Source organism: Streptopelia decaocto (assembly GCF_964273445.1).
Source record: "Streptopelia decaocto genome assembly, chromosome: 6".
Lineage (NCBI taxonomy): Eukaryota > Metazoa > Chordata > Aves > Columbiformes > Columbidae > Streptopelia > Streptopelia decaocto.
In genome coordinates, this window is record NC_138660.1 from 54700394 (window position 1) to 54721524 (window position 21131).

Below are 21131 nucleotides of genomic sequence, written 5' to 3' on the forward strand. Positions count from 1 at the left end.
TCATCACCACTACTATTAGAGAATCCATTTCAATGACTTGAATAGGTAATTTCAAATGCTGAATTTTCACACAGACCAGAGAAAAAAAAAAAAAAAAAAAACATTTGTAGATGTATCTCCACTAAATTAATTATGTGTAAAGAGAATTTGTCTTCCTCCTTTATTGATTTTTCCATCTGTTTTTCCAAATTGAAGTATGGGAGCTAAAATGTAAGCGAAATAACACATCCTGTCCTACATGTGAATACATGGTGAAATGAACTATCAACTTACTATCAGCAACAGAGCATCCTGAACTATCTCATTCAAGGACTATTCAAAAATTGTATACAATCATCCCAGAAAGTTACAAACTAAGATGACCAAACAACAACCAAAGATTTCCTCCAAAAGAGAATGCATATTCTTTATGAATTCATCTTGATATGCCAGCTGCTGCTGTTGCATAATTAGGATATTAGGTGATGGCATGAAAGTCAAAATTCCCATTCTCATTAATGCTTTGGCAAGGCTGTCAACAACTTCCTTAGTCTCATTTAAATGCATCATAGAATCACAGAATGTCCTGAATTGGAAGGGACCCACAAGGATCACTGAGTCCAACTCCTGTTCCTGCATATGACAACCCTACAGTTCACACCATGTGTCTGAGGGCATTGCCCGGTCTCTTCTTGAATATTGACAGGCTTGAGGCCATGACTACCTCCCTGGGGAGCTTGTTCACCCTCTGGGTGAAGAACATTTTCCTAATGTCCAACCTAAACTTCCCCTGGCACATCTTCCTGTCATTCCCTTGGATTCTGTCATTGGTCACAGGAGGAGAACTCGGTGCCTACCCTTCCTCCTACCCTTGTGAGGAAGCTGTAGACCATGATGAGGTCTCCCCTTACTGTCCTCTTCTCCAGGCTGAACAAACCAAGTGACTTTAGTCACTCTTCATACCGCTTCATCTCCAAACCCTTCCCCAACTTCATGGCCCTCTTCTGGACACTCTCCAGTAGCTTTGTATCTTTTTTTATACTGATTGCAACTGAATGGTATGAGAAAAGATTTGACAATAATGCTACAATTTGAAATGCTCCTGAGTAAAAATCAACAATGAAATGCTACCAATGCTACCTAGATCATGAACTGAAGAAGATAAAAAAACAAAACAAAAACCTAAAAAAATAAGAAGTCTAGGAAAAATAAAATACATGTTAGAAAATACATTTTAAATTAACTTTCTCAGGGAAAGAGTATTGTTTTTGTTCCAATGACACCAAGTTTATTAGGTTGCTGTGGGAATCAACTGTACAACAATCATCATTAAAAACTTGATAGAGACCTGAAGTAATACTGTTCTTTCTTTTGGGATAAAAGTAAATGGAAAATCCAATTTTTGATTTGTCTATCAAGGCTTCTGTAGCCAGAATTCTGTAATTCTACGCTATGTTTCCCTCTTGCAAATGTAAAATCCTTCAGAAATGTTTCAATGCTAAAAGGCTTAGACAGTCACAGGAGTATTTAGCTACGGTTGTTGCTTTCAACCTGATTTTAAAACTAGAAGTCAAATGGAGATATTTGAAAGTGCACAACTGGCCTGAGTGTTACACACCTTTTCACCACTCTTGAAATAATCAGTCGGAGAGCTATGGGGTTTTTTTCAATTGAAAACATGCCAAAATTGCATTCCTCAGTTTTGGCAAAGAGCTACCCTACCAAACTGGAAAGGACCAAAGATCACTGGTTGGTATCATTGGCTTTTACTTTTGGGGAATCACTGCTTGGGGTTTGAGCTAAGAAGTTTATGGGACTGAATTCTTCTCTCAGTTATACCAATGCAATTGCACTGAGCTCATTGGAACTGAAGGGACAACAGAGTGTAATATCTTACAGTTGTTCGTACTCAAAAGTCGATTGTTTTCACAGCAGAGCTTGCTTATTGTTCTGGATTCAGAAGGCAGATTGCATTCAGAAAACTACAAGAACCTTCCATATAATATTAGGAGTGTTTTGTTGTTTGTTTTTTGTTGTTGTTGTTTGTTTGTTTGTTTGTTTTCCTAAAATAGTGTGATGGAGGTCGAGCTACGACAGCAGACAGAGAACATAATTGAACAAATAGTGGGCCTTCTGGCATAGGCTCAGCACATTCTTATTACCTTCCCCACAACCTTATTCAGTAGCCTGCAAAGGAGCAATACCGTAGAGATTGAGCTTGTTGCAAACCAAGGATGAAATGTTACAAACATTCTCTAATGTAATGTAAAATAGACTCAAGTCATAGAGGCATCAGTGTAAAATCTGGTATTGCCAGACATGGAAGTCTTCTAAGGGGCATTTAGGAAAATTGTCATAGTTAATAGCTTTTACTATTTTCAGTGCTTAATAATGTACCTCATCAAACAGGCAGAAGATACATGGCACCTCCTTACAATGACCTTATAAACAAATGTTCAGTAACACATAATGAGAAAGTAATGAGATGGGACTGAAGAGAGAAGAAAAGGAAGGTGAAATATTATTATGTATGATTACCCAACAAAAGCTCCTACATGAGCTAATGGGCTGAAAAAGGTATTTTCAGGGGAGGAGTTAAATGCATATGTTTCTGCATTCTATTTAGTGTAAATAACCAGTTGGCATTTTGCTGAATTTTAGTCATTCTTGTTATTTACAAGCTGCAGCTGAAACGATGTGTAAACATTGTTGGTGTGTTTGTGTTTGTGGGGTTTTTTTCTTCTCTTAGTCCTTCAATATTCTAAATGATGCAATTAGTTTTTTACAGTTGGGGTTTCACCTTATATTTTATTCATAGTAAATGTATATCCATAAATACACATGCAATCACACATAGAAGGAGAAAATCCTTTTACCAAGACATTAATGACTTCTGTTTGCTAAAGATAATTTGGCTAGAGCCTTGGTACCTTCTCAAATCTTAGCAGGTGGACCCTAACAGTTGACTGCAAAACCTATTATTGTATAAAATTTCTATTATCATCAGTGTAAAAAAAAGGTTTTAGAGAACAAAACTGGTTAGGATGATAAGTGTATGGTTAGCTGTAATATGATTCCATTAAATCTTACTGCATTGTTTCTATATTGATGCCATTCTATTAACTTACACCGCATGTATACCTCTTGTGGAGGAAATGATGACAGCATATGGAATCTTGGGAGGAGAATCATGTACTTTTTTGACAACAAACCACGAAAAGAAACAACCATGGACTTTATTGCCAGAAATGGGAGAAGAAGGATTTGTTGTACAGTGCTCCTCCACCCTCCCAACAACTAATGAGGAAGCTTAAAAGGCAGAAAATCTCTGTCGTTAATTGTTGTGTTGGTAATAAGAAGTGTATCACAACAAGGATCCTTTCTCCTCCTACCAATCTAATTATGAAAAGTTCAAGAAATCATCTGAATGTGCAAAAATCACAACAGAAATTAGAGAAGCAACTCAGAGCAATAGAAATGCAATAGCATATTCCTCCTGGCTAGGACATGGATATTTTACTCAATGAAATGAAGCCTCATCTTCCAGAGCTGCTGACATTATGTAAAATGTATTTTTTTTTTTGCCACACATTAATATGTAGGTTAACTACCCTAAATTGTGCCAAACACGCTAATCGTGCTTGCATTTTCAGTCCCAGAATTATTCTCTTTTATATCAATTTTATACTCCCAGTGAGTGCAAGCAAAACTTTGAAGGTCCAAATTTACAATATCTCCTAGCTTAAGTAGTGTACAGGGTAAGGAAATGTAAAAAAAAAAAAAAAATAATAATTCAGCAGTCACAGTGCCACAATTTTCAAACCAGTCCCATCACTACAAATGGTAAATGAGGACCAGAGGTGGCCTAATAGTGGTTAACTTAGTGCCAGTTCTGGGAAGCTTGGAATATTAACAGAAAAATTCTTAGGTTGATCCAGGATGATGAAAAAATAAAATATATTTCTGCCAAAAATAAAAGAAAAAAACAATGACTTTTCCAAGAAGGCCAAGTGACTTTCTGACCCAAAATAAAAGATGTTGTCTTATATTCAGAACATTTTCATTTTTTTAATGGAAAATAATTATATGCAGGGAAAATTAGAAGTCACTATTTTAATTAATTTAAATGTTTTAAAAATTGAAATTTTTCATCTGCTTTGAAATAGAACAGTTTTACACATTTCAGAAATAAAAAGATTGGTTTTCAGATTACCTTATCTAATGAATTTGAAAATCACAATTCAGTCAGTCCACACCAACCTGTATTTTGGTTAGTTAGCTTTTTAACTGAAAACTTTACCACTTGCATGTTGCATTTGGCAAACAAATCCAACAAAGGTAGGAACCAAAAACACACTTTTCACAACACAATAGCCCTACTATATATCTGTTAAAGTATGCAACTTAGTGAAAAACATATTCAGAGTGCAAGTTTGCAGAGTCACACACTTGAGAAATAGTGGAAAGTATACACATACTCCTCTGAAGTAACCAGACAAAATGTTAAATCTAACACTTAGAACTAGTCATCAAAGTAAAATACAGACATCAGCACTGCATTTCAGCTTCATGTGTAGAGGAATCTTGTTTATTTTTCCTGGGAGAAGGGTCTACCAACCCAGATAAGTATTAAAAACTATAAGTGTATCTCCTATTAGACTCTCAAATTCAAGAAAACTACAGGTGGTGTGATTTTTCAGAACAAGGTCTCTTGAAATAATTTTTGTTGTCTACTTGGAAAGTTTGCTCAGGCAAAATTGGAGAAATTCACATGTTCAGCTGGGATTTCCAGATGAATGTACACCTGGGACTTCTGGACAAACCCTTCATGTGCAAATATACCCACAGACTCACTCCATATTTCTCATTGTACATTTCATTTTTTCTTTTACAACCTCTTTCAGCAGAGGTCAAGATTTGCAAAGCTTCATTCTTTTTTTGTGAGCAATACTTGTTGCACACTTTAATCACTTAATAAATGAAGCTGTCTCTTAACGGAGGACCTCTGGTTTTCTGTATTTGACGGATAGGCATAACATTAGAGGGAGCAAAAAATATCACAAAATGCAAACTGCTTTTTTTACTTTCCTCTCTTCTCCCACCTTTTTTTACTAGGAGCAACCACATTTAGCATCAAGCTAGTGTTACAGCAGTATGAGTGAAAGGCTCTGTGCTTTCACAGTAAAGTGGAAAAAAAAGAAAAAAAAAACCTATATTTCGGTTGACAAATAATACTGGGGGAGTCATAAAAGTTTGACAATAAAACGAAGTCACACATAAAGAGCTAAGAAAATCTAGACTTCACAATTTCAGCTCTTCTGGAAAGTGAGAGTGGGTCTTGTGTGACTTCATTAGGATGCCAACTACCAAACCATGGGAAAAACTACAGTAGCTTCATTCAAATATAAATTTAGCTCCACATTTGAAATCAAGCAGGACAAGAAAAATTTCTTTAAATATTCACTCTCTGTGTAGAGAATGAGCCCAGCTTCCAGATAACCCTGGCTTTAAAAGGAAAAAGAAAATAATCACCCACTGGAGTGCTAAGATTAAGCACTTCAGAGACAGACTTAGTCAACACACAGTGCCATGTTGATACGTCTCTATTGTTTCAGGAAGCCAAATTAATTTCTCTGCATGATATTTTATCATCCAAGATATGTCAGCTTATTTGGAGCTACATCAGGGACCTCTGATCTGCTTTGCTACTATGCTTTGCATCACACAAAAGTACCTCAGGAGCTGGCTGACAGAAAGAATATTGTGCTGGAAAAATCAGATCTGACAGAGTCAAAAGCTAAGATCTTCATTTGCCTCATGGGGTCTCAGGGATGCTTGCCTGCATCCCCATGTCCCCAGGCTGCCCATTTTCCTGTAGGAGTTGTGTGGCTCCCTGTACTTTTAGATCCCTGTGTCTTGTAGGTGGCCTTAGCCACTGCTTATTTCTGAAGGATTCTTGACATCTTGGTTGCAGGCTCAAAATGTACGAGGCTTCTTTGACTCTTTGGAAACCCAGACTGACTATGCATGAGCTGATTCATGAGCTGATTAACTCTGCAGACATCTAACATTCCATGCCACCTAGTCTGTCATGCTTCCCAGGTTACTGACTTTCATAGCTGACTGTTTCTGAGCCTGCTGGAAACTAAGGGTCTAGACAGGACAGAGAATAATCTCTCAAAAAGATTTTTAACAGATTTTTCTCCTGCACACTACAGTTTTCAAATTTGTACTTTGCCCCTGATTTATGTACCTTTTTGGTTTTGTATTTTTGTGCTTTGTTTTGTTTGTTTTTTCACAAATTGGGCATTTTCATTTAAATGAGCCAATATAATCCCTCTTTTTTTTTTTCTCAATTTTCTGCAACACTTTCTTCTTGTTTCATGTCACCAGCACAGACGGGTTTTGAGCCAAAGTATCCTCCTGGGCTGAATCTGATACAATCAGACACAGTGCTTTTTTTCTGAACTTATGCTTCCATACGGTGAGGGCAAAAGAGGTATAATATGTTCAACACAATTGTGTTTCTCAGCTCTGTGTTTTTCTCTCAGTACTGATTATAGAAGTGTAAAGAACAATTACAAGTCAAGCCACATTCTTCCCTAAGTATGAAACCCTTGGATGGCTCTCAGCATATTTTAATTTATCAGCTTCATGAAGGAACACTGAGTATGTAAATGTGCTCAGTTTTTTAGAAGTACTGATCTGTATTGGGATTGTAACTTGCATTAATTGTGTATCTTTGCAAGTATTGACTTACTTGTAAAGATGAGGAAACTTTGGATCCATCACCAAAACCTCTAAAAATGTTTTAATCATAAAGCAGATAAAGGTGGAATGGAAAGGATTTAAAGAGTATTTCTGAAGTGATCAAACCGCCTTGAGAGACAAGGTTATTGGAATGCTTCAAAAGGTTATACAACAATGATTTTGCTTTATTTTATTGTAGAATAACTTCTTCGGTCTAACTGTCATAAATATTTACCTCCCTAAGACATGTGGACTTGGACAGATGAGCTTACCATATACTTCTGTGGGTCTGAGTTTTATATGTCTCTCTGATAAACTGCTAGTCTTGAGGTGGTACTAGTTATCTAGCATGACATTAGCTAGATTAGATGCAAGTGGAACTAGAAGGGCACCTCAAAACTGGTAATAGCAAAATAATTTCCCTGCGATGTTAATTCCAGATCAACCAGGGACCCTGGCTCAGCAAGGCTGATTTCACTGGCAATTTGCTTATATTCAGCCTTCTGAGAAAGAAGCCTGAAAAGAGGCAGTGAAACTGGAAAGAAAAAAAAAAAAACAACACAAAAAAAACCCCACACAACTCCCCATTTTGGAAACATCCTGAAATTGGACTACAGCTTACAAACAAAACCAGGCCTTATTTTCCACTTGGCTAGAAGCAGTGGCTCTAAAAATGCTATGTGATCAGACCAATAATAGATTTTTTGTAAGAAAAAATTGACTGATAAGAAATAAATTTCATTGTGTTTTTTAGAAATCAAGGGAGATTTTTGACAAAGATTCCATTCTTCAAAAGGGTACATGCAACAATTTAACTAGTTTGTTGTATTTGAGAAAATCGAAATATGGTCATGTTTACAAAGACCAAAATTTTTCTTTCAATTTTGAGACATAATATGGATAGGGTTTTTTTAAGTTTGCTGATGTAAACAATACAGAAACATTCACATTAAAACATGAATTATTGACAGATATATGACAGAAAAAAAATAATTTTTTTTAGCAGGAGACTATTTTCCAATGCTTATACCTACTGCATCCTTTTTACCAGTGTCACTGTTTAAGAAAGTAATTTAAATTTCTATATTCAATTGTTTTATCTCTGCAGTTCTATTGAAATGTTGCTATAACACTAGAAACCATGACAACTGATTCTTGTTTCTGATTTCATTACAAGGTTACACCTTACCAAGGTTAGTGGACCTTTCATACAAGATGGAGTTAATAACTTCACAACTAAATCTTTCAAATATATGTGGTTTGGTACAACAGTACTGCTTCACTTGATCACTCATTTTAAAGAGTGATGATTATATTATTACTCCAGTCATATTGCTGTGTTTTTCTAATTTTTGCCCAATAGTTCCACTCTTTTTTGACAAAAGACCAAGTAGGGAAACCTCCAGACACAAAATGCGCTGAAGAAATAAATTGTGTGGACTTCTGGCCTTAATACACACCAATATCCAAACCCAGGCCAAGTTTGTTACATAAACATATTGCTTTGAAGTGTCACACATTGTTCATTCACTGTTTTTGATATGCATTACCAGCTTCCTCTAACTCGTGAGCACTTGGAAGCATAGAGGAGACGTCTGAAGTTCCTGTCATTCTTTAACATGGATCTATTGTATTTGTTGCTGAGTCTTCATAAAATGTACATATTACCACATGCTGGAGAAGTGTACTAAACATCAAACTGTTACCTGGACCAGTATCAACTTTCCTTTTCATTTTGCTTTTAAGAATGGAATACTGTAACAGTTCAGAGTTTAGAATTGTTAATCCTGGCAATTTAAGAGTTCCCTACAGCTAGGAATGCATCCAAAACAGAAGCAGAATTTAAAGTAAGGTACTAGCTGGGTAAGCAATTTCCCTCTGATTATGTTGGTATTTGAGACTAGTCCTTCACTTCTAAATCATATCCTTTTGGTCCAAATGGGAAGAAGCCTAAAAAAGTAATCTGGAATAGGTGACTCTCATGAGTCCCCAATCTGAGGCAAAGGCAAAACCACTCTCAGAAGAGACAGTTTTTCCTAATTTGTTGCTAAATGCTGACTTCCATAATTTACTGTATCAATTCTTATGTCAGTGTTTTAGCAAAACAGAAATTAAAGAATTGTTATTAAACTGAGAAGAACCAAATCCCAGCAGAATCAACTTTAGAATTACTTTGACTGCATTCTGGCAACCTGTTCTCTCCCTAATTCTTTGTGACTGATGCTTATTATAAGCAAAATTTGAGAGTAGATGACCATTGATCTTGACCAGTTATGACCAGTACAGAACTCTATTTTTGGCTGGGAAGAAGCTGAAGTTACCAAGCTTCTGGTGTTTCCCGACTGTCTAAACTGAAGTTCTTCAGTCAGAATCATGAAGTGTTATTATTAACCTTCATTTTCAGAAGAGAATGTTTCTTCTGAAAATAATACTGAAGATTGCAATACTGATGCATACATAAATACTTGCATTCTGACATGTAATTTGAGAAAAGAATAAAAAGGTTAGTCAGAATAGAACCCTTCCTTTTATCACAGTGTAGAATTTAAAATAGCTACACCTCTGTTGCTCAATGACTCATATATTTTATCTCCTCTCATCTCTGACTGTGTCTCCCGCTTTCTTATTTCTCTTCCAACTTTGATCTTACTCTCATTTCTACTACTCACAAACTTTGTTTTCACTACTGGAAATTGCTACTTTTCTCTTTTTAAATCTCCTTCCAACTTTCAGCTGATAGCAGTTTTGCAGATGTCCTTTGGTTATCAGGAGAAAGTAGGTGAACCTAAAGTTCACCTACATTCTAGTGCTTGGTAGTTACAGAGTTTATATTTCTGCCAAATACTAGCTGAGTGAACTTGGGAAGCAGATTAAGATCAACTCAGTCAAACTAGTCCATTGATTTGTCTTACCAATTTGAGACATGTCATGCTTAATTTTAAGATTTTAACAGTGTACATGCACTGATATCTCAAATTGAACTCAGTGGGGAATGCCTGTGTTCAGTAACTCCATCAGTTATTATTACAATAAATTTTTACTGTTTGTTTCTTGTTGAGATTATGAGCAGCTGCAGCCTGTGAATCGATAGTGGCTCTATGCACAAGTCAGAAACCAATGTATGTCACTGTCAAACTATTATATGCAATCCAGCACAACCTAGTTCAAAGGTAGCTTGTAAATATTCCTGAGGAGTCTCAACTCCTGAAAGAAGTACAGACAACTGCCAGCTTCTGGAGGATACCAGTAAATTACCTCAGCAAATAGAAAGGAAAGTGGAAGGACCTTGATTATATGTAAAATATATATTTTTCAGTATCACAGACTTGGTTCATGTATCTGTGTCTTGTGGAAAGACAGGGAAAGGAGAAGTTTCTTGTCTGTATTTCACTTACTCTTGCTTAGGACAGAGCCATACACCTCATCCTTTGCCACTGAAATCCAAGGAAGATTGAGCTTGTTTGTTGTCTCTCATCTTGGTACAGCAGCAAAGAAGCTCTCTCTATGAACTCATGCCCTAAAAAGGCAAATGTTATAGCAAAATTAATTAGTACCTTCACAGAAATACAAACCATAGGGTGAAATCCTGTATCTGCTGTAACCAAAGTTTTGCTACTGACTTCAATATGATTGGGGCTCCTCTCAGATTCTTTGTAAGCTTTATCTTTACAGGCTGGGGATTCAGCCTGCCCACCAAAACCCAGAAGTACAAACATGAAGAGGCGAGAATGAGTATGACACTGCCCCTCAGATACATCTGGACAGGAAGGTAAGTACTCTGTTGCTCATCTTGAAAAGCTCTTAAAAATAACTTTAAGGTAGACACCTGTTTCTTTTGTCACTTCATGCACTCCATAATGGATTTCTGTATAAAAGAAATATATTTATCTTGCATTTAAAAACAAACCCATGTTATTAATTCTTTGTCTAGACAGTGGTTCAAAAAAGCCCATTCTGTTTTTAGTCATCCTAAAATTCAGAGGTGCATCTATTATAAAATACTAATGGCAACGACTTCAACCTTGCTCTGGACTATCAGTAAAGACAGCATCTAATTACCAGGCCTATTTGAAGTTCATCTGTTGCCCAATGTTTTACCTTAAACTTCTTCCCTCTCTAGCTTTACCTTATTGATCTTTGTCATGCCATCTTCTAAGGCTTTATAATTCCATCCTTTATTTTTATGGTTACCTTGAATGTGTTTATAGACCGTAGAAGGTATTTATAGACTTTGATGATGTCTCCCCTGAGGCTGCTCTTCTCCCAGTCATATATTAGTTTAGCTCCCTACATGTTAGCTCATATATCTCTCATTTCTGTGCACCATTTTTGTTGCCCTTCTTTGTATTTTCATTCTGTGTGCTTCCATACTGTAAGAACCAGCATAATACAATATATGTAATAGAGGAGAATTTCAGGTGTTTTTTCCTCCAGTGCTATGTAAAGCAAAACAATTACTGCATAAACTGTAAACACTATTGGTTGAGAGTTTGATTTTGCAAAGCATAGTTTCAAACAGGCCCATCTCAGCTCTGGAATCTATTTTAGTCAAATTGCTACAGCATTTTGTGGGGCTGAAACCTCTGCTTTTCTCCAATATTTTCTGTGGCCAAGTAATTTCATTTCTGTATCCTGCACTCACAGAATTCAGAGTAGTTTTCATCTGGGTTCTCACACTGCTGTATTTCAAAAGGAAGGAGGAATATGAAGAAAGAGTTTCAGTTTGAACTTGCACCTTTTAAATACATGTGTAGAACACTGACTTTTATGTTCACTAGCCTACTGCCCTATATTATCAATATTAATGGCAGCTTTGCTTTTAATTTCAACAGAAACAGAGTCAGGCTCTGGAACCAGGTGATATTCCCCTGGATAAAACAGGATTCCTATGTTCTAATGACAAATGAAGCACCACTTTTTTATTGTCCTTATTTCTGCCATGACAGTATGCTTTTCAGTAACATACAACTATAGTGTCATTGCCTTTGTATAAAGGGGCTAACCATGAATGCTTTCCTGACTACTTTCTCACACAGATTGTTCTTATCTAGACCGCTTTCATCCCCTGTTAACCTTTCATACAGCTTCCCAGCTGTACTTAGGATTACTGTCTGAAAATCTTGCACCTCCTGCTTGGATTTTATTCATTGAATAGTCCTGTTTCATGTTTCAATATTTTCATGAAGTAAAGCCCTATTCAGCTAGAGTGAAAAAAAAAAAAAGCTAAATTAATATTGCATATTATTTTCAACATTCTGATCAATTACAGCTGAAATTAATATTTTTATGCATTTCAAATACATTTTATTTTTGCTGCAGATGCTGAAAACGTTTTTTAATTTTTCAAGAACAAAGCAATACGAGTGTTCTGACAACTTAGGTGTACAAAATTATATCATGCTGAAGAACAGCATTTAGTTTTCAACACTTTATGTAAATAACCCAATTACCCAATTAGACAAAGCGTGGTTAACTAGGGTTAAAACACATGCAATCAAATGGTGCACTTATTAGGTAGCATTTTAGTATGTCATCTCATCAGCACAATTAGGTTGCAAAATCAATCTATATATAAATAAGCAGAGTACTTGTATTTGAGGATAAACAAAAATCAGAGATGCACCGCCATAACTTTAATCATCAAAATTTATTGTTTAGAGAGCAGGTTCATAAAGAGGTTTGAAGAGTCCATTTCCAGTCCAGAATCTAATGAGATACTCAGCTTTTCTCTACCCTGCCTCCTCATGTGCCATGTTTAGAATGACATATTGAAGATAATTATGAACGTGCTTTGATATAATTTACAAGTTACCCCCCCCCTTGTTTTTTCACCACTGTATGTTTACAATAGTAAATTCTGATGTTCACTGGAGAATCAAACTCCAACAAATTTATTGGGTACATGCTTAGACATAAATTGTTTTATTTTCTTTGGAACTCACGGAGACCAGTCAGAAACTTAAAAGTGAAGAAACTGAGGAAAGGACTCTCCCCATATGTTTTCAGCTTGTTCCACAGAAAACACAAGCCAGTTAAATAATCTATCAAACCCTTTAGATATTTTCTATCTTGCAATCTGCAGTCAGGAGGCATGTCACAAGGATTCAAAACCCTGCAAGGCTGGTGGTTCTAGTTCAGTTTTCTTTTCTTTTTCATTTTTATAGCTGCTTTTTGTCTTTTGATCATAAAGGAAAATTAAATGGGACAGTGCACTGGCCATAATTGCAGCAGTAAACCACTTCATGTCAGTGTCTTGCTGGTTTATCCCTGACAATGGAAAACACCCACAGCACTCAGGCGACTTCTGGAAGCATTTCAAGTGCTTGTCTAGAGCTGGATAGCAGCTTTTAGGAGATTAAGTCTCCCACTGCTCTTTTGTAGACTACCTCTTCCACAGAAGTGCATAAGTTCACTCCCGCCTATGTTTTTAATCAAATTTATAAGCTTTAATTTCAGGTGGTTGATTTTTATAAATCTTCTCTCTCTCTTTTTTTTTTTTTTTTTTTTCCGTGTGTGTGTGTGTGTCTGTGGTAATAACAAAGCATTTAAAATAAATACTAGTTAGGAAAGCAAACCTACTTTAGGTCATTAATATTATCTTCTGCTCAGCAGTAGGTCAGCAAGGTTTGTTACAGACCCGGCAAAGCCTAAAAGAATCATTCCAACATAAAGATGCCCAGCGTAGCTTCGAACAGACCGGCCAGGGAGCCGGTGCAGTACCCAGCCCTAGGGCTCGTTACGAATATTTGTGAGAAACGTTTTTCAGGAACGAACCCCGCGGTGCCGGTCCCGCCGGTGCCCAGCCGCGCTGCGGGGCTGTGGCAGGGGCCGGGAGCCGCCGCGTGCCCCCAACGGCCGCTTCCAGCCGTTGGCAACGGCCCGGCGCGCGCAGGGGAGTCCACGTGCCGCTGCGCGGTCGCGCTCCGTGCGCGAGGTGACCTGCGCGCGGGTGCGGCCCGCGGGCCAACCCCGCGGAGCAGGGACAGCCCGGGAGCCGCAGCCCGCCCGGAGCAGCGGGCAGCGCAGAGCGGCCGGCGGACGCCGTTCCGGCCCGTTCGCCTCGCCGTCGGGCTGGGGAGGTGCCGAGTGTAACGCGCAGCGACAGCGAGGACAGCCGAGGACGGGTGGACGAAAGAGACCCTGGGCGGGGAAGAAGGGCGTTTCACGAAGAGTATGCTCAGTTTGGGTTTTTTTTTCCTCTGAACACCCGCGTCGGTAATTAAAAGTTCATTTAGACGCCAGAAGGAGCCTCGAGTCTGGGAACTCGTGGCGGCGCTGTGCTTGCGGAGAGGCGGGAAGCGGAGCTCGGGGGGACCATGAGGGCTCCCAGGTGGGAGGGCGATGGAGACGAGCAGGGACGGGCCATGAGCCGCGCCCCGGGCAGCGACACCCGCGGATGCTGTGGGGTGCCCGGGGCTTTGTGCTCCCAGGAAGCTTGTCAGGGGCGGGCTGAGCCCTTGGGTCCTTAACTCTGAGGAAATGCGGGACACCTCCAGCCATCACTTCGGGGAGATGCTGATGCCGTGGCTGCGGTGGCCCGGGGAGACGGTGGGATACAGGTGATGACTTGAGAAGGCAGCGCTCAGAGGTTTCTGGGGTCTATGCCGCTTGGAAGGACTGTCCTGCACAAGGGAGGTGATGGGAGCAGCTGCGGGGGGGCATATGTTAAGCAATCACCTGATCTTGCTGTTCCCACAAAGGAGATACTCTCATGGCAATACTCATGATAAGGAATTTATAATGGCTGAATACTCAATATGCTGTAATGTTCACAGTGTTTTGCAGGGACAAGTTCTGAAGCTTGTAGTAAGAGTTCAGCTTATGAGGATGTTGATAATTAATGAGTAAGGGTTGGAATTTTAATGGATATATGTTCAACCTGATGTAATCTTCTTGGTTTGCTGTCAGTGTCTTCGTGTGCATTTTGTAGTAGACATCTGTTCAGTTTGTGAATGATGGTAAGACATTATGAAAAATGAAGAGATAGATTCTGAGCGTCAGTCAAGCATAGTTAGCAAACTGACATTCTACCCGTCCAGGTATTCTGTGATTTGCTTCACTGCTACCAGGCCATCCAGCTAATGAATCTGAATATAATAATGTGAGATGATTCCTACTTAGCTTCCTCAGCTGGAAGCTCTGGCGCCTCTGAGATGCATGTTATTTTTTGTAAGTTGGTTTAAAGCAGGTAGAAAACCCTCACTAAGGATTAAAAATACAACACCTAGGAGATAAATAACCACACATTCATATGGAATAAACTTTAAACCCAGCAGAAGTCAGCACCATAGCCTGGAGCAAGGCTAAGGAGGTCTAAAGACACTAATTATTGTAGTCATGCAATTGAAATCATGGGGACCTGACAGTATGACTGATAAACAGCTAGAAAATTAATGAGCAGTATGCCTGTCTTCCATCAAAGGACTTCCAAATGTCTGTACAAGATACTACAGAAGACACCAGCATTATGTGCAGACCAAAACTCTATTTAAAGATTTGTGGCATGAACTGAACACATGGCATTGCTAATGACTGGAGCTTGTGTGCCCACTGTGTATGAATGAAGTAATTAATCACTTTAAGATTACACAATGTGAGATCATAATTAATAAAAGAATACATGATATAGTGTATGAGGGAGGAGAAACATAACTTGGATTCAGGATCCTGTACTGCAGAAGTGCCTTTTGATCACTTGTACGTGTGGTGCGTTTTTTTGTTTGTTTGTTTTTGTCGTGGCACAACAATGTGCTTGTTTTCTGTTTGATTAATCCAGTTTTGAGTTGCCTCAAGATTTGCTCTGATCCAGGGTGAAAGAAACAGCCTTCTGGAAGAGATAGGATTATAGAGTTTGAAGCAGTGTTTGCTATATCCCAAAGTCAGGGTCCTTGGACAACCTGCAGATGGGTGCTCATAGTGGCTAGTGGCAGATACAGAAGAGGAAACAGCTTACAGGAAAAATTGCAATTATCATCAGTTTGCATCCTGAACATTGACATAACTTCCTGAAGAAAGCCTTCATGCACTTACTGGCATCTCTGGAGGCATTAAACAAACTTTAGCAAAGAAAGTAAGAGAGACAGTGATGTCTTTACTAGCCTAGTGGTATGAAACTTGGCCTAAGTCAATTTCGGCTCCACATCTGGCACAGCTTCCCTTTAAAGCATTGGTATTGTCATCAGGACACATACCTGTGTGTTACGTGGCCTATCAGTAGACAGATGCTTCAGAAGAATGTTTCAGAGACCTCCCATTTTAGGCAGATGCTACACAATTTTCCTTGAAGCCTTCTCTTAAACCCCAATAGTAGGAAATTATTCAGACCTGAGATACCTGAGAATTACCTACTATAGTTGTGTGATAGTCCCCTTCACCCAAACACATTTTCTTGTAACTTTGCTTAGCCTGTGCTCCTTTCGTTGGGCCATGAAGCTGCCTGTGCTGGTTTTGTTAAAAACAAGACCAGTTTCTCTTTCAGTGAATTTTCCTTTCAGCTAAATTCTTCTCAATAACTGCGCTTTCCTGAAGTTAGCTGCACTTTTTTTTTTTTTCTCGGACACTGTGCTCAGAGCTGATAAGATGACCAATGGAATGCTGAAGAAGCTAAATGTTTAATAGTAAATAAATGTTTAGATTTATTACTGTAGTAACCAAGGTTAACTGATCGCAGGACATGTTTACAGGAGAGGCGGACAGGATAGGTGACTAAACCTGACCGAGTATTTCATCCCATAATCATCATATCCCCTATATAAGAGCAGAGATCACGAGGGTCTTGCTCTCTTCAACCATGGCCGGCATCCAGAGAGGACCCTGTCACCCATGCCTGTGATGTTAGGCTCGAGGCCCTGCAACCCTGAATGCAGTTTCTGGTTTGCTGTGAAGTCCTGCCCATGACTTCTGGGTGCCTGCCCCACAGCTGCTGGAGCCAAGCCAGCTCATAGCTCCACCGCCGCTGGAGTGATGCCAACTCCATATCAGGCATACAAGACTAGTTTTGTATATTTTGTATATTTTCTCTATTTATTAGTAGTATTAGTAAAGCCTTTTAAAACCCTTCCAACTTGAAGTCTAATTCTCTCTTCCTTCCTCCTTATCCTCCTTATGATCTTTTCAATCTAAGGGGGTAACAGAGAGCATCTGCCACAGTTCATTGTAGCCTTGCTTTAAACCTTGACAGATTTATTGGTGGCCCATACGGGCAAAGAGAACGTACGGGGATAAGATAAGAGAAATCGTGACACTGCCCCATCTGTTCTAGAGAGCCACAGACCCTGAAATGCTTCTGGCCACATTTTAAAGCGATATCTGTGCTACAAAAATGTGCAGCCTTGTGTTTCCTTTGTGGAGGAGATGATCTCTTGCTGTAGGGCAGAGTGAACATCCTTTCTCATGCTGGCATATACTACTGGGCATTCTCCCCATGGAACTGAGAGACTATTTGATGAAAGCTTCAGAGTCAATCCATGCCCAATTGTCTGGTACCATGTGTGCATACAGTGGGAAGCTGAGAAAGGGAGAGTAGGCTGTCAGTGTAGGGCCACAGCGTGTTGAAATATAAATGGTAAAAATAATGCACAAAGGACTGGGATTTCCCCAGATAAGTAGGGGTTTGGTATTAGAGCTTCCATTGCCAGCAAAGGGCTTTGATGATTTCAAGAGACCTTGGATCAACTCCTGTGTATACAGACCTAAATAGTACTAATAATTCTGTTGTAATTTACAGTCATATTCCTGTGCAAAGCAACAGTTTGAGCTCTTAATTTTGATATGCATTTTTAAATGGTTATCTGAATGACCTGCATTCAGCCCGATGAAAATCTTACATAATGTATTCTAGAGCTCTCGATACTTTCCTAAATGCACTAAAGGGTAAATATTTCTTTGGCGACCATTAACACCATTAGTAGCAGCTTCTTTTCCACTTCCCAGGAATTTAACAACTTTCAAATGCATAGACTTCCAAAAATGTCAAAAAATGAGTAAAGGGAAAAGTACATTTTATCTATTCAATTATAGACTTGGGATATTACGGGAAACGTGAGTTTGTTCCTTGGACTGAACAAGAAGGTTGATGGGATTAGTAAACTGAACACCGTTCATGTGAATCATTTATATACTGTGTGCTTTTACAGAACATTACCCACGTAATAGCTGCACAGGGTTTATTAGTACATAAGGCAATAACGTGCACAGTATCCTTATTTGTTAGTGGTTTTGTTTCATTATGCTTTTTTCTTACAAACTAATCAAATCTGTTAAAGCACAAACCTAACAAACTTTGCTATTTTTTCAAATAAGTTTTTGTATATATGTAAATTCAAAACCAGCAGTGCAAGGATTTCATCTTGCTGTCACTGCACGCTAGTATCTAGCCAACAGAGTCCTCCTACCAGTAGAGATCTGAAGGTTCTGCAAGAATAATTAAAAAAAAAACAAAACGCACACACACAAAAACAACTCACAAACAAAAAAACCTCACCAACAACACACTCCCTCTGCTGGTGGATATATGTCTCCTGCTGTGTGTTCACCAGCAAAATCAATCACACACTAACGAGCAACAACAAAATATCACTTTTTAAGTATGTCTTAGCAAATAAGAATATGGGCTGTAGAATTTTAAAACATTTAAAATCAAATATCCTGCCACCTGAATTATACAAAATTCTCATTTAGAAAAAAAAAAATCCAGTATAAAAATTAAAATGACCTCTCATACAAGAAATAAGGCATTTCCAGAACATAATCTGCTCTATAAAACTGGCACACAAATGGTCAACATGAAATTATAACAAGCTCTTGACCTTCCCCGGCCCTTTATGAATTTTCATGAAATGATGTAATTCATTATTTCCACTGATGTGTGCAGAGCAGTGGGCTGACTTACTTTGTATTCATTTATTCAGTCCTGAGTAATCTGTGTTTAATAGAATGCTGGAGCGTGTCAGAATGAACAATTAAACCTGATTGTTATAGAAGACAACTTGCCATTATTGCCAACATTAATTGTATGTGCTTTATTTTTTTAATAAAGAACGGGTGTTGCAAGTTCAGTATATAATCCCCGTATTAAAATTTTACACTTTTTTATTTTGAATGGAAGTATCTCTCATACACTTGGGACCATATTACTTTGCATTGAGCTCTCAACTGATTGATGATGCAGGCTGTAATTTTTTGTCAAGTCTGTTCTGCAAGGAAAAGCAGATGAGAAAGACTCTGAAGAGAGCACTAGAAGAGGAGTAAGATGGAGACATCAGCTATCCCATCAGCAAGGTGCAAAGTTTTGGAAGAATATATTCTGTGGTGCAGAAATTAAGTGTTTTTGCTGACTTCTCAAAGGTAAAAAAAAAAAAATTTAAAAAAAAGGCAGCCTATTTCACGGATGATACATTTGGTAAATCCCTCAGCCTGGTGGGCAACAATCATAATATCCAGGAGCACTTTAAATGAGTAGGGGAGAATGCATATACAGGGAATTCCAGGGAGTGAAGGTGCTATGGAATAAACAGTCTAGTGAGAATTATGGAAGAGTAGGATAGTATGTACGGATTTTGGTACCCTCTCCTAAATGAAGTCATAGCTGTTCCATGTGGCCCACAAAGTCCTAGAGGACTAAAATATCCCAGAATAGCTCTTCAGTTCAGCTGGTGGGAGCCTCTACCTTTGAGGTAGAAATACCTGAGTTTTGTGCTCACTGAAACCTTAAAATCTCAGCAGCGTAATTACAACCTTGGATTATAGTGTTTGCGTATAAGCATGATTATTACACAACTCTTGTGGCAATGCAGCTTTTCTCTTGAGGGAAGAGCAGAGATCTCCATGGATACCACGGGCAGGAAGGGTCAATAACTGAACTGGGATCAAGAAATGAGCATGGTTAAAGGCCTGAGTGGTCCAGATTTCAGTGCAAGCTGGATGAGCATGCAGCAGGGCTTCAGGTGTATGCTTGTGTTACTGTCTTGTATGATTCATCCTCCATGCCTTCTTCACCTTGATAGCTACAACAAAGCTAAGTGTACCTGAATGTGTGCGCCATTGTTGTCCTTCCTCAACAAGAGCAACCATGGTGCTCAAGAAGTGCCAAGGCAGTGAAGAAGATCCTGTAAGACCTTCCATTGCATTACACCACTGGACAGGAGAATGGCAATAAGATATGAACTGCAAGCGTTTGGGTGCAACCTCCCACAAAGGCACTCTCAGCATCCTTTGTCCTCTAGAAAATGGGGCAGTGGCTTTCAGAAAACCTGGAGTGGTGTTCTGTCACATCAATTAGGGTAAATGTGTGGAGGCAGAGTAGTTAAGCTAAAGATCAGCAATTAAATGGTATCTCAAGTAGTCACCGACCATGCACTGTCATTTCCATGCCCTGTCATCATCAAGAACTAAGGCTACTGCATTGCAAATCAGGTTGGGGGGCAAGGAGGGGCAGGTGACGATAAAGAACAGGTAAAGAACAGTGAGAACAAAGCATTTGAATGTTGAAGGCACCAAATGCAGATTTGTTCAACAACAGGTCCCTGCCCTGGGGTGTTCGGAAAGAACGGGAAGATATTTTTTGTCAGGAAGCAGGTGGCTGGAGGAAGTCCTAAGAGAGTCCTGTGATCCTGTGTCATCAGCTGTGCCTTGTGTTTGCTCCTCCATGCAATGAAGCCTTATGAAGTAGCAGCAGGAGCGGTGTCTGGTGCTTATGTGCTTATGCATGTAGGCAGCTATGAATTTTTAACACTGCAGAATGAAATTCATTTTGCAATAATGAAGATTTTATCTGAGGTAACAAGGAGCACCAAGTCAATGTTTCAATTCAGAGGGATGACACAGATAAAGCAAACCCGCAAATAACAAAACAGATAAACACAAGCAGGTCAAACCTGTTCTGTTAACACTATGAGATACAAAGTTATGAGAAAGGAAGTGAAAATGTGCAAAGTGTTTATCAGCATCGTGCATAACACCTCATGCATAGAAAACCATAGCTCTCACTCTTTTCTGTTGGCTCCAAGAAAGCTACAAAAAGCAGTACTGGAGAAGGAGTTACAAGGTACATCTTATATGGTTGTGCAAACTGGGTCAAATATTGCAGAGGATTAGAAGTAGTGTGCTAGACAAGGTAATAGCCCTTTCACAATGACTCCACCTGCTGTTTCTGGTTATTTATTTTATTGTTGATTCTTGCAGTGTCTTCCACAGATCAGAATCTATCAGGATCCAGTATCTTCTCTCAGTGAAAAATACTGCTTGTTGAATTATGTTAGTGTACCAGTTAATACAGATTATGTTTTGCAACTGACCAGTCAAACCACAAATGTTTTTTTTCCAAAGCTAAAGAGAGTCCTTCCTCCATCTCAAAATGCACACTTGAAGCCCTAGCAGCCCACGGACCAAGGTGATGGCAGGAG

General features: G+C 38.9%; 1 protein-coding gene across 8 annotated transcripts in view; it reads left to right on the top strand.

Annotated features, from left to right (window-relative positions):
- The window catches only part of LOC309441945 (uncharacterized protein), a 162295-nt gene that overhangs the window by 13163 nt on the left and 128001 nt on the right, over positions 1 to 21131 (top strand). For 7 of the 8 annotated variants that reach the window (XR_014184505.1, XR_014184506.1, XR_014184507.1 and 4 more), the window contains one exon: positions 10402 to 10498. The exons of the other annotated variant lie outside the window; for it this stretch is intronic. Coding sequence is in view for 3 of the 7 variants with exons in the window: in XM_082057255.1 (XP_081913381.1) it covers positions 10402 to 10498 (97 nt within the window). In the remaining 4 variants the exon portion in view is untranslated. The remainder of the gene's footprint in view (positions 1 to 10401; positions 10499 to 21131) is intronic. 8 annotated transcript variants of the gene reach the window in all.